At 36.7% G+C, this 27,308-nt stretch overlaps 2 protein-coding genes across 2 annotated transcripts; one reads left to right on the top strand and one right to left on the bottom strand.

Annotated features, from left to right (window-relative positions):
* The first annotated feature begins 4,246 nt into the window (after positions 1-4,246).
* LOC120103700 (oxidation resistance protein 1-like) lies at positions 4,247-12,908 on the top strand. Its single transcript, XM_039126407.1, has 8 exons — positions 4,247-4,525; positions 7,252-7,673; positions 7,782-7,854; positions 8,037-8,117; positions 8,235-8,298; positions 9,904-9,991; positions 10,164-10,248; positions 12,302-12,908. The coding sequence occupies exons 1-8, from the start codon at positions 4,412-4,414 to the stop codon at positions 12,338-12,340; spliced, it is 966 nt and encodes a 321-aa protein (XP_038982335.1). The 5' UTR covers positions 4,247-4,411; the 3' UTR covers positions 12,341-12,908.
* A 997-nt stretch (positions 12,909-13,905) lies between these two features.
* Positions 13,906-25,704, bottom strand: LOC120110797 (pre-mRNA-processing factor 19-like). The gene is made up of 18 exons (XM_039126406.1): positions 25,544-25,704; positions 25,328-25,413; positions 25,096-25,167; positions 23,939-24,001; positions 22,156-22,242; positions 21,779-21,923; positions 21,575-21,693; positions 21,182-21,298; positions 19,806-19,901; positions 19,652-19,711; positions 18,279-18,353; positions 16,234-16,338; positions 16,039-16,155; positions 15,862-15,939; positions 15,683-15,779; positions 15,043-15,094; positions 14,552-14,622; positions 13,906-14,317 (listed from the first exon to the last, which is right to left on the bottom strand). The coding sequence occupies exons 1-18, from the start codon at positions 25,554-25,556 to the stop codon at positions 14,190-14,192; spliced, it is 1,581 nt and encodes a 526-aa protein (XP_038982334.1). The 5' UTR covers positions 25,557-25,704; the 3' UTR covers positions 13,906-14,189.
* Between the last annotated feature and the right edge of the window lie 1,604 nt (positions 25,705-27,308).

Here is a 27,308-nt window from a genome sequence, read left to right on the forward strand (position 1 = left end):
CTAGCCGTTAATTGAACCGTACATGGAGGAACCAAGGTTCGTCATGCAAGGGTGATAACGGCAGTTAATAGTCCAGGTTTGATCAAACTCGTACCAATATAGTTTGAGATTAAAAAATATGCTGCTATAAGAATAATGCTCTAAAATAAAAAATAAAACATAATGGTCAATAAAAAATATTTTGTGATTGTTGATTGAGTGACAAATCATTTTCTTTGCTACTTTAGAAATTTAAAATTATGAATATTAATTTATATGGATGAATGCCAAAAATGCTACATAATGATCGTCACTGTTAATATATAATGGCCATTGTACTAAAATGGCAATCAAATATTTCTTATTGTTTGAACTTACTCCTATAGCGTGTGAATGAGTGTGGTTTGATAATGGATTTTAGGAGGTGGAAAATACCTCGAAAACTCTCCCTATAGTTGTAAGGATTATATCATATATTTAGCTGAGTCATATGGTAGTCTCTTTCCAATGCCAACAAGAAAAAAATCTAAAACTATTTTCAATAATCATCGTTCAAAACTATATTATAAATATCTCGATGAATGATCATTATCGAATGAACTTAGATCTCATTTAAAAGAAGACAAGATGTTCTAAGATCTTGATCAATGCATGGAGTCTACAATATGTTGATATAAAGAGCATTCTCAAGTATTCATTTTGTATTTGACCTGTGATATAATAAAAACAAGAAGTGGAGCTCATGTATTTATGGTTTCTGTTCTTTTGAAATAAAAGAAAAAAATTAATCTGCATATCATTATGAAAAATTATAAAATTCATGTCCAATTATTTGATTATTTTTATAGGCATATTTTTAGTTGATCTCATCTCTTTTCAGTTTTATCCCATCAAATTCTTTTGAATCATTAACAAATATCAAAAAATATTTATAGATTGTATTTACAGATGTTCTTGCACTAATCTTAAAAAAAAGAAATGATTAGAAAACTACAATAGCTACATTCAGAACAAAAATTCAAAGTAAAATTTAATTTCTTTGATTGCATTTCACTTTAGTATAAATGTTTTGTAGGTTGTGTATGCAACCACGTATAGCGTAATTAATCTTCATGTTCTTACAAAATGGAAATTGGGAGGGTTATGAGATCCAAGGATTCTATCATCCAAGCAAGAAGCACCAACCTCAAGTATATCATAAAGTTATCGGATTGTGACATTATAAGTTATCGGAATGCGACATTATGCAAACTTGACTATGCTTGACAACCTATTTGGTGCAAATGGAAGAAGAAAAAAATGATTAGGATGTTGATGAGCCATGCTAGACTCAGCAACTTGAAAATGCGTTTGGAAAAACAAAATTAAAAAAAAGAAGGGCGCGGGGGAGGGGAGACGGTGAAGAAGTTTTACCAAATCTGGCTAAAATTAAGCTTAAACTAACTTAACCTGCTCTAGCTCTTTAAGATCCCAATGAAAAGAGAAGCTACCATGAGGCTGAGTTATTTTTTTGCAAAATAAAACCACCTCTACTCAGTGCGACTAGGATTTGATTATCAAATTCTTTGGTAATTTTTTTAGTAGGCTTTGGATTTTCTACAACACCGAGTTTGGGATATAATAGTTGATGGGGGTGAAATGGATCGTCCAGCCCACAGCTAAAAGGCCGCCCAGTTTTGACCCAATAAACGCCAACATCGATTGCTTGAATCCTTGGTCCGGCCCAGAATCAGCTCGGCCTTGGACTCCGCCAAAAGCTCCATCGGCTTCGGATATTCGCCGTCTCCCCCGACCAAGTTTGGAGCGCCTCCAATACTCGCCGACCCGCCCCGACTAAGCTCGGGGCGCCTACTTCAGTAGTATGCCCCGATCCTCGAGCTCGGGGCACTCCACCGAGCACACCTTGGAATCCGGGGAGTCTAGCTATCCTCCGCACCCGTCTAGCCGACCTCGCCAAACGCATGACACGACCTCTCAACGGGCTCGGCCTCGCCAACAACCGCACCCATGTGCGTGCCCACACCCTCCTACGTGGCTGTTCATTATAACACCATCGCGCCATGCTTCGATAGCTGACCCTCGACAGTCAAAGGACGGCACTATGACTACTTCGACCATACCCGGCTGTGATTGTCAACACCTTACCGTTCTCGAGAACGGACATCTCCACACTTCACTAACCAGCCTTAGCTGCGCGCCATTCGGCTCAAAGCCACGCCCCCTCTCATGATGAGGGCGGACAGTGCCTCTGCCACTTGGGCTTCTTTACCGGGACTATAAATAGCCCGATCAGATAACTTATAAGGGACTATTTGGTTGAGCCAAATTTATCCACTCTAACTTGATCATCGGATGGCCCTCACCGAAAACACCGGTGAGGTTTTGTGCAGGTCCGTCGCTGCCGTCGCGTAGGAGGTGGCCCCCGTCTTCTTCTTCCAACCATCGACGGCTCCCTCGACTCCTCAAGCGTAGTCACCCTCGGGCCAAATTTGAATCACAATAATAGTCATTCGGATATAACCCGTATAATGCATGGGATGTAGTTATTTCTTTTTTCAGCTATTCTTGAATGGAGTATAGAATAGATAACAAAAAATAGAATAAAAGTCCATAGATACAAGAGCCCAATTATTTTCTAAAATAAATTTTGATGTTAATATTGTGATATTATAATACCATACAAAATTCTAATAGTGAATGTATATCTATCAATATAGTAAAATAATATATTATAATAAAAAAATAAGATCGTGATCCAACATTTATATCATAAAAAAAAAAGTATTGCATTTAGGAGTTATTTAAATACATTACAGTGGGACCATTAATGATCATACCTTCATTTTTAAGTAAGATCATGATTGTAAAAATGTAATAGAGTTGAGCAAAACATTGAATATGGGTAGGGTACAACACTAATGGAAAGTATTTTTTACTAGTATCATCATACATTAAGCAAACATAGTTATTAATAATATATTTTTTATATTTAATAAAGTTTAATGAGCTAATAAATTTTTATTGATGATAATATATCCAAATATAAAATTTTATTAATAATGTTATTAAATGGATGTCTCTATGGCAAATGGAGAGCTTGCACAAGCAGAATCTCCCTTTCTCTTTGCGCGTAAAAAATGGATGCATGCCAAATAATAATTAAAATATAAGTGCAAGCAAAGAATAATTATAGCAAGCAAACTTGCCCATGTCATGGATGATTATGCCAAAAAAAAAAGCTATCACAAGCTAATCATGGCACACAACTATCAATCATGCTTGCCCTTATTTTATTAACAAAATTATTTTTGGCCAAAATTTATTCAAAATTACAACCAAACAAAAAAAAAACAACTTATATTATGATTATTATTATTATTATTATTTTATATTTTTTGTCTATTTTTTTGAGCGAGGTCTTGATACAAATGGCATTATTATTTTAATTGACATAACTCGTCATGATCCATTTTTTATAAGTTAGGATATCATAAAAAAAACTATATGGAGGATATTTTAGTTAATTATGCTAGTACAATCAAAATAATCAAAGATTCTAGTATTTGCTTTTCAAAATTATTAGCAAGAAACTGATATAAATATATTTAAATTTTAAGCCCAACTATTGCAAAACACTTTTGTTTTGGGACCGCTTGTCCCTCCCTCTTCCCCTGTCGGTTCCCCATTAAGGCATTGCCATCTTTATTGCGCCGGGCTCGGATTGGGTGTGCTCGGGCTCGATTTACGTCGGGCCCATTTGGCCATGGACCCAGAAAAACAAAAAAGAAAGAAAAAAAAGCCCAACCTACCAAAGAATTTATCCGTGTCTAAGTCCAAAATCCGACCCGCCTTGGTTTCAAACGAAGCATCTCGTTAATCCGTTAATCGCGCACGTTCCAAGGCTAGGATTGAAAGCTTGCGTGATGGAGTGGAAAAAATATTTTGAAAACGAAATATAACGACAATCAGAACAGGGATGGCACGTGGAAGACTGATAAAATCGAAATTTCAGCCGATGATGCGCTGAATCGGGGTCAATGTGCCGCTGAATCTTAGGTCTACATTACATCGGGACTTCATTTCATCAGCAGTAAGAATGTTTCAGAGAATCACATCCGTCCATTTAAAATTTCTCGTGCACCGTACGCAACGTAACTCTGCTTCAAGAAAAACGCGCCTAATGCGTCAACGCCGACCGCTTCCCATTTTCTGTGAGGGTATCTTCGGAAATCCGTCTCACCTCCCACCGTCACGTCCCCGTATGTACGTACACGAATTCCCATCCGAAGCGCGGCGAGAGAAAGAGGAGGGCAGAGGAACTGGGAAGGGACCTCGGTATCTCCTCGCCACCTCCGTGTACGCTTCCTCGATTCTAGCTGAGATCTAGGGTTTCTGGGGCCAGGCCTAGGGTTCCGATCTCTCTGCTGTAACGATGCTCTCATTGAGGGAGAAGGTGGCGGACAAGCTCTATCGTCTTCTTGCGGACTCGCCATCCTCGCCTTCCCCTCCGACTGCCGACTCCCCCATCGCTCGCGACGAGTCTCAGGTAATGCCGCCCGCTCGATGCTTACCTTACATTGCTTTCTGTTTGTGGGAAATATTTCATCTCTTCTTGCGTGATGGGTCACGGAATCCGATGGTACATTCCTTTTTGTAGCATTCAATTTCTCTAATCTTAGGGATTTCAAGTTGAAATCAAGATAACTTTTGTGTTTCTTTTGATCGATGTATTCTTGACGTCTGTGTCATCAGATGAATATTGTGAATTGACCTATTAGCTGTTGGAGGGGCATCAATTCTTTATTTTTAATCTGGGTATTTTAATTGGCTTTTTCTTTTTTATATAATTATTATAATGAGAACCTATTAGCTGTTCGTGGGATGCCCTTAGTATCTATGGCTCTCCTTTTTCTTTGGTCTGTTTTAAATAATTAGTATAACGATACTTTATAGAAAGGGTGGATGCTCTCTGTCTTTTTCGCGAGTAGCAATAATGCCGTGGACTTTTAAAGTAACTTTCTCAGAAAAGATCAACTTGATGCCTCAACATTAGGGTTTGGGATTTATTTACAGGACATTTTGGCTTGATCTTTGATCACGAGAGCTTGACAGGTATATCATATCAACAAAAGTTTTTATAGAAGGTTAAGAGAAGGAAGCCCTTTCTGGTAGAAAACTTGGAGAGTCCTGATTCCAGATCAAGAACTTAGCACGGGGAAATTTCAACAACAGGGAATTTCCAGAGATCGTTGGGCCATTGAAATGTGAGAACGCGGCACAACTTGATTTTTTGATGGAAGAAAAAGGGAAATTTCTGATGCAGTATGAGAATACTAGTGTATAAGAAATTTCAAATGGAAGGGAGTGGGGGAGGCAGTAAGTCAATTGAAAGATGACAAATCTATAAATAGAACTTTTCTATGAACATTTCTAGTTTGCTTTAGAAAGTGCTCGCTGCTCAGTGTCAGGGATTGGGAGTAAGGGAGCATGGTGATTTTTGTTGCTCTTTTAGAATTTTAACTTGTCAAATAAACAATGTAAGCTTTCAAGTGGTGGTTAAAATCTTAATGTTAGCTTAGGTTTTAATCAGGTTTTTGTTTAGCTAATCCTATGAGGTGCTAACTAAGAATGATGCCACTATTGTCTTAAATGATGTGTAGGTTACCCCAAATTTTTCATGAAAGCGTATATATTCCATTATAAATTACTCACAATTTTATTTCCGAGAATTAGCAACTTAAAATCATCAGTTATGCTTGAGTAAAATGAATCTTAACCATTTATATGAAGACGAGAAAAAAAATAAAAAAAGAGTGCACAAAACAGTTGGGTTGGTAACTGAGATGGAGAGATTTCAGGAAATATTGGGAAGCAAATTTAGAAAGGTAGTTGATGTCTAAAATGGTACGATTTAACTGTAGTTAACTAACGAATAAGAACATGACACATCATTAGTGATAACTGGGGAATCACCTTAACGATAACATTTCTCCTTTTTCTATTTTTTTCTTTATTTTTAGTTTCTTGATAGTCAGATCAGCAATAGGTTTTAATGTTTTGGATGCTCAGACGAGCACCAATTTTGCTTTTGTTCTGACTTTTAGGTTTATATTTTAATGTATACACAACCTCAATGTGTATTTTCATCCATGTTCAAAATGACATGTTCCTTAAGTAGTTTATAGTTTTACTTTGTCATATAGTTTTTGAAGTGTAGGGTATTCTGCAGCATATGAAATAACTATAGATTTTTTTTTAATTACGTAATTGAGTTTTAAAACAATTCTCATCCGACTTGATCAATAATATACAATCCTATGGTTGCTTCTGTTTTGAACAATGTTGCTTAGAAAAATATTGTTAACTTTGACTTGAATGATCATACTTGGATTAAAACTTGATCTCCATTCTTTTGAAACCTGCCTGGATTTTTAACAAATATATTTTCTTGCTTTCCATGCCCATCATGTTGAATGTCTTGATCATTTCTTTCTACATGAGATTTGGATGACCTGCTAGTTAACAAAGATATAGTTTGAGGGAAAAACCTCTTAATTATTGATGAGATGAGATGACGATAAGGCTTTGCAGCATTGTTTTGTTACCTGTGCTGATAATTTATATATGTATGTCGTCATCATTGTTAAAAATGGAGCAAAATTCTTCTGAAGATGTAAGATTGATTCTTTTATCCATATAAAACCTAGCTATGATGACTGATTGGTGTCCCTCATGTCATGACTGCTTCAATCCACTCCTTTGTTCTATATGACACTTTAGCTGAACCTCTTTCCTGATTAAGCAATTAAGCAACTAATTTCCAAAGAAGTGACTGCATGATGCCAAATTACCCATTTCCATATCCCAGGATCGAGTGGGTGAATAAGTTTTAATTAGAGGATGCAAATGTCTGGCTTCTTGTTTTTTTTTGACATGTGTTATTCTAGTTTAACATTTTATTATCAGTCGATTACCCTATCTTTGCATGTTAAAGTGCTAAGGTTTTATTGACAGATCCATCTTATCTTTTCCTGTGAATTTTCGTTTGTACTTGATTCCTTGCAATGCTTTATTTGATTGTAATAACTAATCCTTACTAGCATGGGTTATACCACTCTACTCTTGAAGATTGATTTTCACTTAACAAAAATTCAGATTCCAGAATGAAGCAGAATGCATTAATGATCTCTGTTCCATCAAATTTGCATCTTCATTTTTATATTTTCTTATCCAAACTCAAATCATACAGCATAAACATTTCACATTGTGCAGGCAGTGTCCTTTTCTTCAGAGGAATTTACCACTTCCAAGACATCTACTTTCTCTTCATACATTTTATCTCTTCTCCCTACAAGATCTGACATTGATGCAGAGAAGCCAAATTCACCTGCTCGTCGACACAGTAGAAGAACATTATCGTCTTGCTTGTTGCCTGCACCATTGGATTGTAGTGAGGACTCCAGAAATGAAAGTGATGAAACAGTTGAGATTTTGAAAGAAAAGCTAGACCATGTCTCCGAAAGGAATATTAACAGATCTAATGGAACTGAAGAAGCATCAACTTCACATGATTCTGGAGAATATGTTTCATATCTTTCAGAAAAGTCTGCATTTATATCTGCAGATTTGTTTGAGTTTTTGCAGTCATCCCTCCCTAATATTGTGAAAGGGTGCCAATGGGTTTTGTTGTATAGGTAATGTGTTGTCAATAGATTATTTACAAATGGTACTTAAAGTTTTTTTTTTTTTTCTCATTTTTTCTTTTCCCTGATTTATTATTGCTCTCTGCAAATGAAGGGCAGTACGTGGAGACATGGGATATCACTTCACACGCTTCTTCGTAGGAGTGTTAATCTCCCGGGCCCATGTTTACTAGTGAGTGTATTCTTGCTCCTAGACAAGATTTTTTTCGGGTTATCTCTTAAATTTTAAGTGCTCTTTATTTCTGTGCTTAGGAGCTTTTGGTTTTGTGGTACTGCCAGACATGTGCACATGCACATCCACGTAAATGCATATATTGTTAAATAATTATTTTGAGATATTTTTGTGCTTTCTAGATTGCAGGGGATATGAAAGGTGCTATATTTGGTGGTCTGTTGGATAGCCCTCTAAAACCTACAGCCAAAAGAAAATACCAGGTGAGTCTCTAAATTTTTTCATACTGCAATCATCTGATCTTGTTATGATCCCTTTGTTTGCTTATGTTGCTTTTCCACTGTCTTGAAGTTTACATTCATCATATTGTTTTTGGATAGGGGACAAACCAAACATTTGTATTTACTACCATTTATGGGGAGCCAAGACTCTTCAGAGCAACCGGTATTCATCTTACCATCAAATAATCCATTCTTTTTCCTTTGCTGCATGTTGACCTCTATGCATTCAAAAATTCATAAAAGTATGTCTTTCTCAAACTCATCACAGTGCCTTATGTTTAAAGGAAGTTTTGCAGTAGAGTTGGATGGTGGCATTAGGATCTAATTCAGAAAAAGATATATTAAATTCATGTTTTACTGGTATTTGGAAAAGAGAGCTTCTGAAAGAGGTTTTATAACTTCAGTTTTGCCAGAATCTATGGCAAAAATGGTATATCTTTCACCGGAAAACTCTTACACCTCAACTATCTCTTTAGATGTCAGGACAATATTAGCATCAACTGTTTGTGAGTTGCTGTTGGTTGGAATTTTGTGTCCTTTTATATTAACTGAAGGTTCAACAGTCAGATTCTATTAGCACACAATGTTCTCATATTTGTGGCTATCATAAAATCTTATTTGGTTCCATGGTGTCATCTGTAAGAAGATTGACAAAAGTTCTATAAGCCCGGTTATTCTGCATTACACTCTTAATTTCCTTGCACTCATGAATGCGAGTTTAGCGAATGTCATATATGTGCTCTTCGATGATACTTGTTAACTGTGAAGAAATATCTGGGGGTTTTATGGAAAAATAAACTTGCACCGATAATATTAGCACATTTTGTGGTGTCTGGTGATGAATCAAATATTCAAAATTTCAAATACATAAATGTTAAAACAGAGAATATGAGCAGGGAAAATGGTAGGCCTTACAATTGTATGAGGAAATCAGTCTAAACCACTGATGGCATTAACTGTCATATAATTTTTTATGTTATAGTATACACATAAAAATGTATCAATGAACCACAAGCGAATTATATGTACCGGTATCATGAAGAAATTGTATCTAAGGAACCTGACAACAATTCATAGTATGGCATTTAGGTAGCGTGGCAAGGACATTTTGTTTCCCTCCTGAATATGGTGAAGAGACCCATTAAGAGAGGATCGTTTCACATTGCCAAATTTACACGTGACTACCACCCACAGTCAAGAAAATAGTTTAATGGTCTTGCCTAAACATGTATCTGATTTGAAATTCAATCTCATATTTTGGATCTTTAAATTCTATTAGCCTGCTAAGAAGTGAATATGTTTATCTTTTGATGGGTGATACCATAAATTATGAACCTTACCCCAGATGGATGGGAAAGGCTTGTTGGTACTTTTTTTACTAGGTTTGCTATTTCTGAAGAGAGAGATGAAAAAGAAAAGATGATCTAAGTGCACATGTTCTGCAGATTCTGCTAGAAGTCTGTTTCGTACACATCTATTTACTTTGTTGCAACTTATTAAATTCATGTTATTTCTTAGCAGGTATAACTTTGCTGTGTATGCCTTCTGTAGTAATCAAGTTGATTTGGCTGTGATGGAAATTTCAGATATAAGAACTCTTAGCCTATCTATATGGTGCACAAGTGACATCAAATGGAATATTTTTTAGCAGAACATGTGTATCTAGCAGCTAATGTAACCCAAGCATTGCCAAATTTCTTCTGTGGAAAAAATTCTTCTTAATCATCTTTCCTCCCCTTTCTCTCTCTAATATTGGGATACTACACAGGTTCAAATCGGTACTATTACTTGTGCTTGAATGATCTATTGGCATTTGGTGGGGGTGGGAACTTTGCATTACGCCTTGATGAAGATTTGTAAGTAAACTATTTTTTTGTCAATAATGCACTATTTCTAGAGATTGAAATTCAAATGACATCTGCATCCGTCAAATAATAGAGACTTGTATGACCTTGCATTTTTTTTATGGATCTCATAATTGCAGCTTATAAATTATTTTCTGCTAACTTTTTCTTTCTTGTCAAAAAGATTACATGGAATGAGTGGCCCGTGCGAAACCTTTGGGAACTTATGTTTGGCTCATAGCGAAGAATTTGAATTAAAGAATGTTGAGGTAATATTTGTAAACTTATCAGAAGGTAGATATGGTACCTCAGCATTGTTAGAAGTCTTTATTGTTTATATTGGTGTGTTTTTTTGGTGTTTTTATCCTTTTTTTCCCCTTTTCAAGTGGTGCCGGCATGTTGCATCTTGATAGTTTGGATGATATTATCTTTCTAGTTGACAGGTTAATGATAATCACAAATGATAACCATTATCCACATAGGCATGCCATTTTCTAAACCATATTCATGCTGCATTCTTGCATCACATAAACACTTTGTCACCACATGGGCAATCTTTGCTTGATTTAATACTAGAACAAAACATCTAAATAATTTTACATTGCTGCCTTTTCTTATGATTGAATCATGTTCTTTTGGTCCTTAATTTTACATATTCATGAGTAAGATGATTGGAGGAATTAGAAAAACGAAGAAAATTTAGTAGAACGAAACATCTAAATAATTTTGCATTGCTGCCTTTTCTTATGATTGAATCATGTTCTTTTGGTCCTTAGTTTTACATATTCATGAGTAAGATGATTGGAGGAATTAGAAAAAGAAAGAAAGTTTAGAAGAAGAAGAAGAAAGGAAGTTACAAAGGAACATATAAAAGGCCATCAAAACGCCCCTAGATGGGGGCTGACCAGTTAGGGAGTTTGGGGACTGACCGGTTTGGGAGTTTGGGAATGAGATAAAAGATAAAGTGATAAGGGAGAGAAAGGAATGATGCTCAATTTCGATCCCAAGCTGTGCTTTCTGTTATATTTCTTCGAAGATCCATCCCTTAGGTGGTTAAGGAGTTTTTATATTGGTTATGGCTCAACATATAATCCCCAGGTACATATAGCTATGGCCAACTGTAGAATGATATGCTTATAGTGCTTTTCCATCCCAATTCTAACTTAATATACAACCTTCCATTTTCTATTCCTTTTGTAATGATGGAGCTTATACATCTATAATGTCTAGTTTGGAGTAAGTACACAAATGCCAAGGGCACCTGAAACTTTATGAGGAAATTTACTTGTTAGTTCCTTGGCCTAGCATAAGGAGTGACTAGTTATTTGTCATTTTCCTAAGTGATCACTAACTATTATATATTTTACTAGCTCATGCAAAATTCGTTTCTTGCATTATATATTGTTGCTTGGTTTTAGAATACATCTTCGCAAAACTTCACTGAAAATCTTTTTTCGTATATTAAATTTTTTTAAGCCCTAAATCCATGTGCTATGCAAGTCAGTTAAGCATTTTTTCTGTGCACTGAATCTGGCAACTAGACCTTTTCTTTTCTTGGTTTTCCATGTTAGTAGGTGCCTACCAATGATGTATAGTACTAGTAGTAGGCCTCTGATCAAAATGAGATAAAAACCAATCTATATCTGCAAATCTTTGCAAAACTTTTGTGTAGCTGAAACATTATTCCTTTTGCTGGAGCTCCCTGGATACACTGTCTGATAATGCGAATTTTTGGGAGAATGCACAAACCAGCCCTGCCTATAACAAACCAGTTGTATAATCAACTTGTCACATAAGAATGCATATTCAGGATCAGTTGATGCATCTAAAATTTTGTGTAGTATGCTTTGCTTATTGGGATCTGTCAGTTGAATTCAAACTTCAATACCAAAGAAAGTAAAGCTAAATAAATTCATGATGTGTCCTCGATTGCTAATTGATCTTTTATTTCAAGACTAGTAAATTCCAGATATATGAATGTGCTTTAGACCCTCGTATGAATTGATCTCATGCAAAAATAGCAAAATGCTAAATTTGACGTTATATGTCTTTTATTTAATTTTAATGAAATTGCACTAGATTGAGTCTGTGATCTATTAAGATTGAGAGACCTGACACCCTGACATTTTGGATCATCCGCTGCTGCACCCAATCTGCAGACCGGCTATATCCATTTAATGCCTGTTGTTGCACGATAATGTTTTGATATGCTGCATTCGTTAATAAATTTCAGTGTTATTTAAAGCTTTATTGGGCACCAGTTGCTCAATATGTAGGTATTGCATGAGACATCTCTCAGTTTCTTGCCTTCTGTCTTTGCAGCTATGGGGTTTCGCTCATTTGTCACAATATCGCACATAACTGTTGGTAGGATGCCGTTACTTTTGTTGTATATCATTTTGTTCGTTGGTTTCTACGTTTCTTTAGGGCAAGGATCCTCATTTGAATTGCTTTTGTTGCAAAATTTCTTTAGTTAGATGTCATTTGATGTGTTGCCATCTTCAATTCTGGGTAACCTGTCGAAGTCTGTGGAGAGGTTGTACTCTAATTCTTTGTTCTCGAGTGGTTATGTTGAGCCTTTTTATGATCCGCCTGTTGAATGATCACAAGCACAAAAAGATTAAAAAAAATCAAGTGCCATCCCGGGATCCGTTGATGGTCTTATTGGTTGTGGGGATAAAGAATCATGCCAGAGATCTAAATAAAGATCTGCAGTTGCTTCTATGGTTCCATGCTTGACATTCACGGGAGGTATTTTCCAGCTGGTTGGTCTTGTCTAGATAGAGGTGAACGATATGATGATCTATCTGGCAGTGGTGAACTATATGATGATCTATCTTCGGTGGCTGCTCCAGTGTGATTTTTAGGCCACTGTCAATTTGTAGGTAACTTTTGATTTTATAATTTAGATTCAAATTATTGCTTGAAATAGACAGATTGATGTGCACATTTAGGCCTTGTACCATATTGACAACTCAAAGAAGCATGGAACATAGTCTGAGCAGTCACAGCAAGCGTTTGCTGGAGGTGCAGTTACATTTCCAGAAACCAGTCTACCATCATCTTGATTGGCATTTTGATCTGCCTTCCCCCCTACAATTATGCCAGAACCATTTTGCATTCAACCACGCGTTTATCTGGATGGATCAGTCCATGCTTCCCCCTCCTGGTGGCCGTGGTCCATCAATTTGGTCGGGCCTGACCGACCTCGATTACTTGAATTTCAACCCTCTTTGACCGGCTCCTCCTCTCGGCTTTTTATTCAGGTTAAATCTTGAAAATCGGGTCGGAGTCTCAGGTGTGTTTCAAGTCTGGTCAGGTCATGGCCCAACCCATCGATAGGCTCAGGCTGTACTCTCTGATTCAACTTATTCTCCCATCTATCAATTGCTGCTCGCTTGGTGTTTCAAAAATCAAAACATCACTTTTTCTCGAAAGCTGTGTTTGTAAATAACCCTGTAGCCTATGCTCCATGGCTCATATATTGCCTTACTGATGGTGCGGTATCAAGGATACCACCGTCTTGCACGATTTAGAAGACAATATGTGACTTGGCTTCTGTTATTCCCTCACCAATTTGCACTACATGGAACACAAACTTCATAGTTTGGATGCTGCAAATACATGAAAACCACTCCTCCAATCACCCATTCGCACCGCTTAATTTAACATGCTTCCTCGTCGGACAGCGATACAGATACAGGATGGATGCAGAGACATCCAGATAAATCAAGCATTTGCTCTCTTTTATTCTTTTCTGACTATTATTTTTTTTTAAATCTAACAATGCCCATTCTTGCCTGGAAAAGATTTGAGCAAAGAAACGACCTAGGCCTGCCTCAGCATGTTTTTCCTCTGTATCGTGGAGCCTCCTTAGCCTTCCACTCTCCCTCTCTTTCTGGGGAACTTTGCAAAGCCCTCACAAATGAAACTAGAATATGAACCAAGGAACGACGTCAAAATCACAATCCTCCCAGAATAAATGACTCTATGCTTTTACATCGACAACTCAAAACTACAATACGTCATTGTTTCACAGGACAACACTTCTATATAAAGATCCATTCGACGCTTCTTGGTTGCACCTAAAATACGAGGTGGGCATCATGGGGTCAACTGCTGATCTTAAGACCAGGGGCGTGCGGCGTCTTCCCTGAATAACAGACGGCATCATCAAATAACGTAGCCCCAGATAATTTGTCATTCGAAATCAGTGATCTGGTGATTTGGGTTCTTCCGAGTCATTCCCTGGGAGACCAAATATTCGAAGATTACGGTCCATGGAACCAACAGCCATGTATTTTGCATCTGCTCCGAACTTTATGCATGTCACTTTTCCTGGCCATAAAAGACAACAGATAAAAAAAGGCACAGAGAAGGATGTCCAAAAAAGAGCAAAACAAAAATAGCATGCCCAAAAGTAAACCAACTCCTTGGACTACTATGGAAAAAGACATCTAACTCAAAAATTTCACCTAATTCAGCATGACTAGCGTAAAAGTTTAGAGTAGTAGGATCTTAAATGATTGGGAAAATTTACAATCATAAACAAGTGGATAACAGTGTACGAACCTGTGCCTGATAAATCAGCAAAAGTCTTAATATGATTCCATTCGATCTTTACATTTGCAACTTGGTAGACCCTGCATCAATTAATTTGAAAATAAACCTGATCAATGACCTGAAACAATTGGACAGAAAAGGATTTTGGCAAGTATGTCTCAATCATTGTATCCAAACAGATAATACACTCCATGAATTTATAACAGTAGGAACATACAATCACTGCACTACCCAAATTGATATATGAACAGTCTAAATAACAACAGCACATCAAGAATACAATAGCCGTGGATGATGATAAACAATCTCCCACCAACTGGTGGTTAACACTGAAGGATGCAGCAATTTCCACTCTAGAAAGCTTCAAGAATTAAAAACTGAGGTTTCATGCTGAATTTTCATGCAAAGGATGCTGATCGGATGCTTCCTAAATATACCAGTTTTATACCTACATCTGAGACTAGCTGTTCTATAAAGGACTATTTTTCGGTGAAGCATACCTTATATCAGATCCTGCAATTGCAAGATAGCTTCCACTAAAGTCGAATTCCACTGCAAATAACAGCATAGTTTCTATGCATTAGTGAAAAATGTCCAGGAACAATCATATATACAAAAGTGCAACACGCTACTAAGACACGTATATTAACTCCATAAATTCAGAACGCCATTATAATAATTTGTAAAATTTATAGCTTAACAACAGTGCATTGTTCGGTAATTGAAGACAGACAACTCACAAAAGAATTTTACTCTTAGCTTCTTGGAATTTAAACTTTCAAGCAGGTCTGACAAAGAAGCAACCAAGGTTGTTGGAGACAAATTTATATAGAAGTACCACTTCTGGAGTAATGAGATATGAACCATCTCATTACCTAGAAGTGTGATATAAGTTTATTAGTTAAGGCAAAGATAATTAAAGATCTGATACATGAGCATGAGCGTACAGGGAAAATGTTCTGGACCATCAATAATGTCACATAATTGTAATGTCAAGATAATAAATGGTCTATCGTATGAAAATAAAGCAATAAAAAAACATGAATTTCCATTGACTTTTAGGATATAGAACTGAAACAAACAAGATCAGACAAAACGTTCGGATTTTCATCACCATATCATGGAGATTTTTTTTTTTACCAGAGTTTGTTGGACTATCTGAGTCATAGGGAGTAAAGGATCTGAAGTTCCTCAGCTTCCGAAGATCCCACAGCTTAACACCATCAAGAGCTGCAGTCTGGTCAATGAAGACGCAACACATTAGAACAAGGCGAAAAAGTTCTCCCTTGATGTTTCAGCATTTACTAGAGAGAACATACCGCAAGGAAATAACCGTTTTCAGAAAAAGACAAGGAAGTGACTGCTCCCACATGCCCATCAAATTTTGCAACATTTGACTGCAAATAACCGTAAGTCCAGGAAAGCTTGAAATTTTTCAAGGATAGGCGCAACTCAACCATTAGAATATTGTGAATTCAAATGTTTCACGCTTTTACCTGCGATTTTACATCCCAAATTCGAACAAGCGCTTCAGAAGTGCCTGTTCCAAGGATAAGACCATCAGGGTGAAAGGCAGCTGAAGTGTAGCCCTCTTCTCCTGAAGCTTCACCAACCTGCCTATGCATCTTATCAATTAGTTCACATCCTTGGGGTTTGCAAGATTGTTCTTATGCATGAGAGAGAGAGAGAACCTGAGTGAGGCATGATCCAGTAGCAAGATCATAGAAACACCAAGTGTTGTCCAAGGAAGCACTCACAAAATAATTACTCGAAGCATGGACCGTGACTGCTTGTACCTGGTTGAAAAGTTGAAATATAAATTAAAATCACTGATAAGAGGTATAACTAAAATAGCTTACCAAGTAACATGCAAGACCCAAAAAGATCAAGAAAGCTACCATACAATTTCTTGAACCACTACAAGAATTAAAATATCATATCAGGTAATGGAGCAGAAAAACTATCTTGCAGCTATGGTGGCGCTAAGCATAAATTCAGGGTGCATATTGTTTATTTTTTCCCACCAATTCTCTTTCAATAGATAACATAAATGGTAAGAAGAGTGCTGTGCGCATAAATTTTTCAGCAAATTCTGTATAACCATGCCTCTAAAACTAAAGGTTGTCACAGCATTTAATAAGAGTGTCAATTTATATTAAGCAAACTAGTCAATGATATGCTCCTGGGGGATGCAAAATCTGACATCTACCCACCAACCCGCACAAATCCCTACCCGGAATAAATGGGCCTGGAGGGGTTTTTCCTGAAGTCAGGTTGGTTCCAGGTCAACTCAAAATCAACCTGATTATAAATGCATGGGTTTCAGTTTGAGCCCCCAGACCTGATGGATCACCAGGAGTGATCTGGTCAGGAACCAATTCCTAGATTCAACATAGTTGATAGTTATCTAAAATTTTTTTTCATGGGGTTTGGTCCAGTTGAAAAAAAAAGGTTATAGAGAGTGATGGGCAGGATAGGCAAAGGGAATTTTGGGATGTGGGGTTGCATTTTACCTAACTTTATCCTTATTTAGTTTTGAAGTTAGATTTCATTTTGTCGTCTGTGATCTTTGAATACCATATTTAACTTTATTTTTTTAATTATGTGTGCTTGATGAGTTAAAACTTAAATGAGTTGGTGGGTGAATATGGCTTTATGCAAAATAAATGGGTTGGATATGCATTTACATTTTCCAACCTGATAATAAATAGGTTGGGTATTAGTTGATTTTTTTGATCCAAACCCAGCTCGACACAGGATTGCCACCCCTATCTGTGCCCTTGTTGACAATCCTTTACTCAGACAGCATCTAGGGCTCCTAGAGATAAAAAAAAATTTCACACCAGGTAAATCCTTCCTTTCCTCCTCTTACTAACACTATAGAATGTTCTTGTAAATTATGGTCAATACCAAATATATAAGCAGTGATTTCAAATCCCGAGTTTATTTGATCAGATTATTGAATCATCTATTACTCCTGAAATTTGTTTGATTCTTATTTCTACAAACATCTTTTTTAGGAGGATAATTAACACCCATTGTGTGGCATAGCAATAAATAACTTGCATATCAAGATTGTGTATATAGACATGTTTTGACTGGTTTTTCTCATCTTCAGCCTTCTAAATGGTTGATAGAAATGCTTTCAAAGATAAAGAATTGCAGTAAATAGAAGGGAAATAGTAACGCCCGCGCAACAGAAGCAAATTGCCTCCGCTCTGTGTTAACCTGTCTGAAAGATTACAGATAATCATTCATGTGGAAACTCGATCTCAGATCATTTTCAACGCAAATCTTGCTGCAAGCTAGCACATTAAGGCTCAATGTTAACAAGACTTTTTGGCAATCACGACAAGGCAATAGCCAAATCCAAACAGCTCAACACATAGGGATTACCACACTACAATTAAAGTGTTTTTCTTTTTTTGAGGAAAACTACAACATAATTCATTCTCATATGTATACGGTAGCAGCATACAGGTATGAATGGAAAATGGCAAGAATCTTAGATTCAAATATAAGCAACAAGCCATTAATTACCAAATTATTATATGATTTTAGCTAATAAGAACTTTCTGAATTACAATAATTGAAAATTGAAGTGTCAATCATGTTTAAAAAGTAAAGACTTCTTGCATGAATTGGGGTTATCATTTATCAACCACTTGTCCTAAAAAGGGAACATGCAGCTCCCAAATATTTTGCTACGGATGCAAGTTTCAGTGACTGATCATACCTCTGCACTATGGTCTTTCAAGATATGTAGACAATTATAATTCCCATCTTCAGTCCCGTGCCAAATACGAACAGTCTGCAGTAGAATGCAAAGTGAATCGACTCAGTGAAGTAAAATTAACAACAGTCAGTGTTTACAGATATTTTGAAAATTATATGCAAGATCAAATTTCCAGTTTTTGGATTTTGAAAAATATATGCAATATCAAATTTCCAGTTTTTGTGATATATCCAAAGGCAGATAATGAACTTTGAAATTTTAGTTAGTATTTTACAGCTTACCGTTTCTGAAGCACAGGTTATACTTACATTATTCTCCAAATATGGCTATTTTGGAAGGTCAAATGTAAGTTAAACATACTTTCTACTTCTCAAATATCCTCATGAATAACAAGGGAAAATAGTGGTGGAATTTTCATCAGTCAGCCAGCTTAACTTTTGAGATCTTAGAGGATCCAACTAGTAGGTAATTAAGCATACCAATTTAAAGGACTTTCATCATGTGCATATGTTTGGAAGCATGCTCCTAAGAGAGGGCATTAATGCCCCAATGCAAACAAAATACAAACCAACATTCCCACCTACCAGCCCCTCATTGAAACATGCCCACCCCCAGCAAAACACATTTGGGCACACAGCGCACCAATTTTCTTCTAAAAAAAGATATGGTACTGCTTCCCTTTTTCAATTTTTCGCTTCATGTTCTAGGTATATACCCATTCTCATTTGTCTTTTTTCCTGATGAACTGATCCAACTACCATTTTATCAATAATTCCAGAAGGCAATTCTCAGCTTATAAAGTGCATATATGTAGCATGCATCCGTTGCACTTGCATTACCTCTTTTGAAACCATAGTATGCATATCAGCTATCTTCACGGCAACCATCCAATTCCCATCAATTGGCTGAATGAACAAACTAGAATAATAGTTTGTGCAAAATTCCACCTTAACATTCTGTGTCATGTTTTGATGTGGAGGATGAAATCAATTTACGAATCAATATTGATATTGTTTGATAGTTCCATTGGCTTGCAACATCTTATATCTAATTTCTTGGGTTATATCCATGCTTTTAGGATTCTCCTCATATTTATTAATTTTTCGAATTTATTATTTTGGGCCACCTTGACCTCTAGGCACCTACCTAGCACCTCTTGGGTTATATCCATGCTTTTAGGATTCTCCTCATATTTATTAATTTTTCGAATTTATTATTTAAGAAACTAAATAATTTTATATTTAAGATGTCCAAAATAAGCCATGAAACAGAGTAGTTTCCTATAGACAAAATGTGGATCATTTGGCAAACTAATTAAATATGAAACTATAGCAGTGATATATGGGGTAACAGATGCCTAGGTAATGACTAACCTTGTCTCCTGAGCCAGAAACAAAAAGCTCATCCCGAGGAACAAATTTCACACTTGTAACCTGTAATTTCAGTTAAATACTAATGATATTAGAAGGTTTAAAAAATCCGAGAAAATCAAGAAAGGTCGCTCTAATACAGGAAAAAGACAAAAACCTTCTTTGAGTGTCCAGTGAGTGTACATATGATCTGACCTGTTGACCTATCAAAAAGTACTGCATTTGTATCAATTCCTCCAGTTGCAATTATATCCTGTTAATCATTTATGAACATGCTTCAAATAAGACATGCAGATTTCTCAAATTCCAATAAAAAAATGTATGTAATAATTGTTCTTTCAAAATGGCAACTATATTAATAACATTATACACAAAAAACTGAAATGGAAAAACAATTATTCTGTCAGGTTTCATATTTCTTCTATCATTCACAGCAATACTACATATGGACTATATGCATAACATGCACTGGTGACATCTCAATACATGTCTGCCCAATTAAAATACTAAAAAGAGTACTTAAACATTCGATTTAGATCTCTTAGTGGTACATACATGTGTATGTATATGTTAAATATGTACATACACATACATATGTACATGCATACACATATATATACGTATGTAATAAATAAATAACAAATAACAAACATGGTCATCTGTTACCCTTGCACTATGCATGGATATTCTGATATTCAACAAACATTAGCAATGTGAGTAAGTAAAAGCATGCTAAAAAATTATTCAATCTCTTAAAAATGAAATAACCAAACTATACAACCCCACCAAGCTTTATCATCATATTTGATGCTGGTTATTCTTCAATAAGGTATTAAAAAAGACTTCCTAAAAAATACATAGTGTCATGTCTGCAAGGTAACGGCTCATACAAAATTGCTCCAGCCACTCCCAAGTTGGGGTGCAAACCAGCTGAGCTGGGCCAAGTACAAAGGTGCCCAGTCTCTGCTTGTTATATAATTGAGCCCAAGTTTTGGCAACAACTATTCAAACTTGGCTCATCTGTTACTTGGACAAGCCTGTCATCAAGCAGAGGCTGAGTTTCTATTTATTTTTGCAAGCCCAGAGTGTTGTCTTGGCTTATCTGTGAGTCAAGGTCTAACTGATTTTGAGCTATGAATAACTACGTGAACGATCGATTTCTCATCTATAAGGATGCCTTTATAGATGGCCCATTTCCTTATTGAACAAGCTTGATTGAACCATGCTACTAAGCCAAGCCTGCGCTAACAGCTCCGTTTATTTGAACACCAGAAGCAAATTTGTAGTGATTATCAAAAAATAAATTGATAGGTTTTAGACTAGGACAGAAGTTGGAAAACCCTTCTCTCATGTCAGCCAACTGTCATCAGGTCATAATATTTCAACATTTCATCCACATGGCTGTTGCATAATCTTCTCTCCATGCACAGGAAGCGTTGCCAATGCAGGTGTGGGTGAATACATAGAAATATTTTGTTAAGACAGACAAAAGCATGATAGCAGGTCGAAGCACAGAAAATCATCAATATGTACCTTTGAAGGATGGATATCAACAGATAGTATGCCTGGCTTGTTAGTCTTGTGAAGGGGATGACTAGAAATCTGTGTGTACCTCTCCAGTGCGTCAATAGGTGCCAATGTAGGAGAAATCTAGCAAACACAAGAAATGCCTTACATCATTTAAGAATCAAATGTAAAAAGTCAAGCCCTAGACATCACTTTACTTTCTTCATCCGGTATAACAAAATAGGACCCCCTTCTCTCTCCATACGCTAGCCACGTGTGTGTGTGTGTTTATATCCTTGTATTCCATTTTGTTAATAAAATTTTGGTTCCAACCATTTCTTCCACAAATCATTAGGAAGCTTTGGCTCACATTGATACAAAAACAAGCTGCTATAGTTGCACAGCAAAAAGAATAAATACCTGCCGCTTCTTCCGCTGTCCTGAAAGCATAGCATTACACTCTGTAAGTTCTGCAATCATACCAGGATTTATACCTGGATGAATTCTTTTCCCATCAGGGCCCAACTCCTCCTCTGCAGCTGCAAGTAAGCAAATTCTTGAGATATGGAACCAATTCCTGCTGGACTATTAAAGTTCAATAATAACATAGAAAATAACAGAAACCTCTTTTCCCATTGCTGACAATATTGTTTGCGTTAGCAGAATATGCCATTGATGAAGGAATCTGTCTTTCAGCCTGAGCCAAGAGCATTCTCGCCTCATCCCTTTCCTTCTTTAATCTTGCTATAACACGGCATGCAGCATCATGCTGGCAAATAAATGTAAAGGAAAAATTAAAATAAGTCATGATAACCAAAGGCTTCATAAAGATGTATATATCAGACTACAGAACAAAAAAGACTTCAAACTAGATATATTTATATCAAAGATAAAGTTACTCTAACATCAGCTGCCACCAAGTAGAAAGAACACAGAATGCCCATATGCAATGCCAGAATATGCCACTAATTGCAAAATAAAATAATACAATTAATTACTACCTGGTATAGGGCATGACTTAGCTCTTGCCTTACTGTATGCAATTGCTGTTCCAGTGCAAAATTGGACAGCATCAAAGCATCCCACTCCTGCAAACCAGAGATGAAAATAAAGGTTCAGAAAAATATAGAGTTAAATCTAGACAACTTGTAGCTAAATTAGCATCACCAGACCAAAAGTTTAAATTGTTTACAAGCATACGACCTTACCGCAAATAATATGCATATTCAAAGTTCCAGATGTTATGGTGAGCAACTTAGAGTGCACTATGAATGCCATTATACTTATTGAACATGATTACCTTGATCAACAGTTTTAATACCTAAACAATAAGCTTTTGGAAAAATAATCTCTTTAATCTTTCAGGTTCCACAATATCAGAGGGAAAATTGACTTTGATATCTTCCGTACTTCAATTGCCATTGAAGCATAAGGAAAAATACATTCTAAACTCATACTAGGTTGAAGATCATGTCCTCTATGTTTCTTCGCAAGCCTTTTTTCAACTGAGAGTATGCTATTGCATCAAAGATGATAAATACATAAAAGATGAGATCTATGTCCTTCTCATTTTAAGAAAACCCAGAAATTAGAAAGAAGAAAGAAATAAAAGAAGCAGAATTGATTACATAAGAAGATAATCCTCTTACTCAACCAATAGGAAGATATTCTAAATCATAGTACCATACTACTTGCATTCAGCCAGGAATTGTCAAATGTCAAGTGATCTCTCATTCAAAAATATCCCACCATATCATGATTTAAGCTTGCCTCTCTTTGTCAATCACATATGGATCCAATCTTCCACACTATATGTGGAAAGACAGTGGCAAGAGGTTCCATATCAAGTCACTATGAGGCAGTAAATAAGATTCAATCTCTCCATATTGTAGGCTTGCTAGTTGCTACTAATGTTTCAGTTCCTTTCAGTAGGTTATCCTCCTTAATACCTTGCAACATCTACCCATCCAAACAAAATCATGAGTTCATACCCTATTGTTCTAAAGAACATTAACCTGCAGTTTCTCGGCTGGTGTTGACCATAGACCTGATTTAGCTTAGGTTGGCTGAGCAGGTGAAACATATTCTCCACTGCAGGGCTCACCATGATATATGCAGACTTCAAGATCTTCTTCCAGATATATGATCAATTCTAGGACTAGCTTTGGAGGCCTTTACCTTTGAAATCATGATTTCAATCTTTTGCCATATCTAAATTATTTGAATTTTGAGAGTTGAAACTTTTTAGGAGAAGTTTGGTTGTAGAAAAAAGAAGGTTTAAAAGCAGAACAATATAAGATACCAACGATAGAGAAACCATCCCAAAATCTATACAATTCACAACCTTAGGGATTATCTGAATTTTCAGTAACAATACCAAATTCTGATATTATACAGCCACAATTTTAATTTTAGAAAGCATGCCAAATTATAATATCATGATTTAGTGGCAAACACAAAATCACCATAAATGACCCGATGAACTGTCCTATTGGCATGAACTCCGAATACAAATCTCAAAGCCCATGAAAAAATACACACAACCCCAAGAAAAAAATTTTGTACTCCACATCGGACCTAGCTAGCACCCTAATATTTGTGAATTCAGAATAAGAAATCTTCTTCTAGAAGCAGGAAATGGACTCGTTAACGAACTCCAAATTAGGACAACAAGAATTTCTTAGTATTTAGTTGGAATACGAACCATACAGACACACACTATGCTTTTAAAACATGATTACACAAAACAGGTCATGTTAAAACCAAAGAGTTTAAGGCACTTACGTTTTGGAACATTCCAAGCAGTCCGGGGATGCTCGCAGCTTGCAAGGATCTTGGCCTCGCTGCCTGCAACAAAAAAGATATATTACGATATTATCCTACAGTATTAGCAGTGAAAAGTAAGACTTCAGCAATCACTATTACTGCATACTTGTCTGCTGCATAGTAGGCACCTGAACCATTGTATTGTACCAGAATATATTCTTTTGCATTCGTTTAATACTTAACAGAATACTTTTACATTCACTCTACGTCTCATGGGTCAAAAAAAAATTATGTAGCACCTTTTATGAGTCTCTTTCTGTACTGACCTTTTACATGATTATTCTATTATAGCATCACTTGCAAACACAATAAGTTGATTCAATAATCAGCCGAAACACCCTGCGTCGATAACTTCAGCTAGGTGCAAACTCAATATCCAAAAATGTATTTTACTATAACTCATGCAAGTTTGTTCTTAAGAACAAATCTCCATCACAGAGGCACAGCAAAATTGATTTTTCCCAACTCCCACTCATTTTGTTAATCAATCCCAACAGAAAGTTTAGGGCTTCTCTTGCAAACCAGAATTTCATCACATGCTAGAATCAAAAAGAATCAAGCTCAAGAGTATGCAAAACTAACTCCGACTCTTCCCACACATCTGGGAACTATAATAATGCGCCAGCTTCTCCAAAACTAAAGAGCACGTAAATTCAACTCATTGACACCTGGATGAATCATATAATATGCTAACGTCAATAACAAAGAAAGCAGAAAGACTACTGGAATGTACATATTTGGTTTGAACAATCACCTGTGACAGTGTCGGTGATGCAAGAGAACATGCCAAAAGCACTGTATATATCGCTATAGTCGAGGCCCCATTGACCTAAACCTAGAGTTGGCTAACTAGTAGCTCCATCAAAATCCAAATCGTATGGATAGCTTCCCCCAAGATGGTGCAAAACCAATTATCCAAACATCCGGATAAACAAGATTCTTACCATCTTTGTTAGCATGGCGGTAGAACAACTGGTCAAAGCCAATTAACCATTTTACATGTAGATTTCTGCCTTAGTGATCTCTCCGCAGTTTTATTCCTTTTTGTTTTTCTTCTTTAATTAAGGATGCTGATAGTAGCTAAATTGGGAACCATCAAGAATGAGAACATGCACCTTGTTTGTCTTCACGGGCAAGATATCGTCCATCGTTAGCTCCTCCTTGGTAACCGGACACTTCCCATAATCCTGGACGGACAAACAAAAGAAACAAGAAAGCATCAATTCGACTAAAAAACAGACCGAAACACCAAGAAATGGAAGCACATAAAACCAAGAAACCAACCAGATTGGAGATCTAAAATATTGGTTTCAATTCGAGAGAGTAGGAGAACCGAGGGAGACCTACCGCAATGTGGCGCTCGATCAGCCGGCGCTCGAACAGAAGCCCGGATTCTTTTGAGAGCACCGGCTCCTCCGGCACTTCGCCGGAGACTACAAGAGCGAGAAAGGCAGAGAAAGAGGACGAGAAGAAGGGTCAGTTCAGGAGAAAAATTGCAAGAAGTGAGCGGAGCAAACCCTAGGGTTTTGGGTGGCAGGGAGACGGGAAGGAAGGAGATCGTACTCGCACAGATCATGGCGATGCCAAGCTAGGGTTTCGAGCCCGTGTCGGGGCCTGATGGCCGGAGGAGGATGGCTGTAGGTTTTTGGGAACACCGGGAAAGGGTAGAGAGCGGGGCGGAGGAGACGGGGTTAGAAGAGGAATTTTCGTCCGAAGCCAAGTGCATATATATTATGGTTTGTGTCTTGACCAAAAAGAGGATCCTACAGCGTCGTGTGATTTTGAGGGGAAAAAAAAAAAAGTTTGGCGGCTATAGGGGTAAGTGCTCCCCCATGAGCCTAACCCATTTTCGCGCACTTGTTAAGTAGTTAAGATCTACTCGTCGAATAATTAATATGGGACTAAACACAAGCCGCATGAATGCTCATACATTCGCTACGATAATCTTGGCATTCATAATCACATGATTACTTTGAGGATTGGCTTGCGAACTATCTCTCCCATTCAAAGAACAAGAAATACTTAATTAGCCCTTCCACTTATGATTTGTGATACTGTAGCTATGGAAAGAGATAAATCTATTCGAACCTTCCTTTAATCATGGTGGAGAGTTATATTACCTGCCAATGGTCTGAGGGAACATTGCATTTATTAGTTCTGATTATTTTCCTGATCAATTTTGTGCATCCTGCTCCTTCCCTTCCATTGATTCTTCTTCCACTCATTTGTCTTGGCGACTTTCCCTGTAGTTAATAAATTTCTGCCGCTAAAAAAAAAAAAAAAAAAAAAAAAAAAAAAAAAGAAGGGAAGAGATGCTTCTTATAGAATATGCAGTACTCATCTAAAGTCCTTTGAAAATTTTCTAAAATCTCTTAGAAATGTTCCTTTGGTAGACCAAAATGTGTGCATCTGTTAAGTAATTAGGCAACTTCCTACATATCTCTGTGTATATTATTTTCTTGAGGTCATATGAGTAGGTTGCCCTCTCTTCAATACATCTCTCATGGTTACTGTAACAACCCAGAACCTCACTTAAAATGGCTAGCCGAAAGGTATTATTTGAATTCCTTATTCTTGTATAAATATCCAAAATTTATCCAACGAAATTATTTGGGTTAAGCTGTGGACGGCTAGCTTCTATCTTCCTGTAATTGTGGGGTAGGCATTGCAGGACAAAGAGGTCTTCTGCTATAAGATATTTCTCAAGTAAATTAAGAACAGGCGTTCTCCTTGTGTTTAACGTAACTTACCTACATTCCTTTCAAAAGGAGCTTATCTTACCTACGTTTTGGAGCTCCTCATCTGGCTCTCTGGATAAGTCTCTTGGTGTTTATACTATAAACCGGGATTAAAACATGCTGCTTTTGTCAGATTTGACACCATTAATCAATTACTTGTGTCATATAGCATAAATTTTTACATACAATGTTCATCTGAAATGTGTGTGTGTGTGTGTGTGTATATAAAGCTGACTAGGTTGTAATCTGAAACTAGTTATTGGTCATTTATCAATAGTTCAGATCCTACTGGATGCCAAAGCTCACAATATTTACTACATTTAAGATTTATTTGAATTGTAAGTTTCTCAAAAAGAACAAAAGAATTTGAATTACATACCTTGTTAATAATCAAATTTTCACTAGAACATCAGAGCATGCCACACTGCGACAGAAGTTTATACATAAAACCACACGACCAAAAAGCTCCCTTTCACAGAATATCAACACTAGATAGTAGTACATTACACCGAAACATTTCCAACTGGTTTCTCTGGAGATGCTTTCCAGGAGCTCTTGCCTTACTTTTGCTGCTTTCTTAGAGTTCTTTT

The sequence above is a fragment of the Phoenix dactylifera genome, chromosome 5, assembly GCF_009389715.1.
Source record: "Phoenix dactylifera cultivar Barhee BC4 chromosome 5, palm_55x_up_171113_PBpolish2nd_filt_p, whole genome shotgun sequence".
Classification (NCBI taxonomy): Eukaryota; Viridiplantae; Streptophyta; class Magnoliopsida; order Arecales; family Arecaceae; genus Phoenix; species Phoenix dactylifera.

Excerpts from the sequence above, each read along its gene's own strand:
- LOC120110797 (XM_039126406.1), bottom strand. Across the intron at positions 19,902-21,181 it reads TTGATATCCATCCTTCAAAG|GATATAATTGCAACTGGAGG; the intron begins GTACATATTGAT and ends AATGATTAACAG. Across the intron at positions 16,156-16,233 it reads CTGGATCATGCCTCACTCAG|GTTGGTGAAGCTTCAGGAGA; the intron begins GTTCTCTCTCTC and ends ATGCATAGGCAG.
- LOC120103700 (XM_039126407.1), top strand. The coding sequence starts at position 4,412 with ATGCTCTCATTGAGGGAGAAGGTGGCGGACAAGCTCTATCGTCTTCTT. Across the intron at positions 7,674-7,781 it reads CAATGGGTTTTGTTGTATAG|TACGTGGAGACATGGGATAT; the intron begins GTAATGTGTTGT and ends AATGAAGGGCAG. Across the intron at positions 8,118-8,234 it reads CAGCCAAAAGAAAATACCAG|GGGACAAACCAAACATTTGT; the intron begins GTGAGTCTCTAA and ends GTTTTTGGATAG.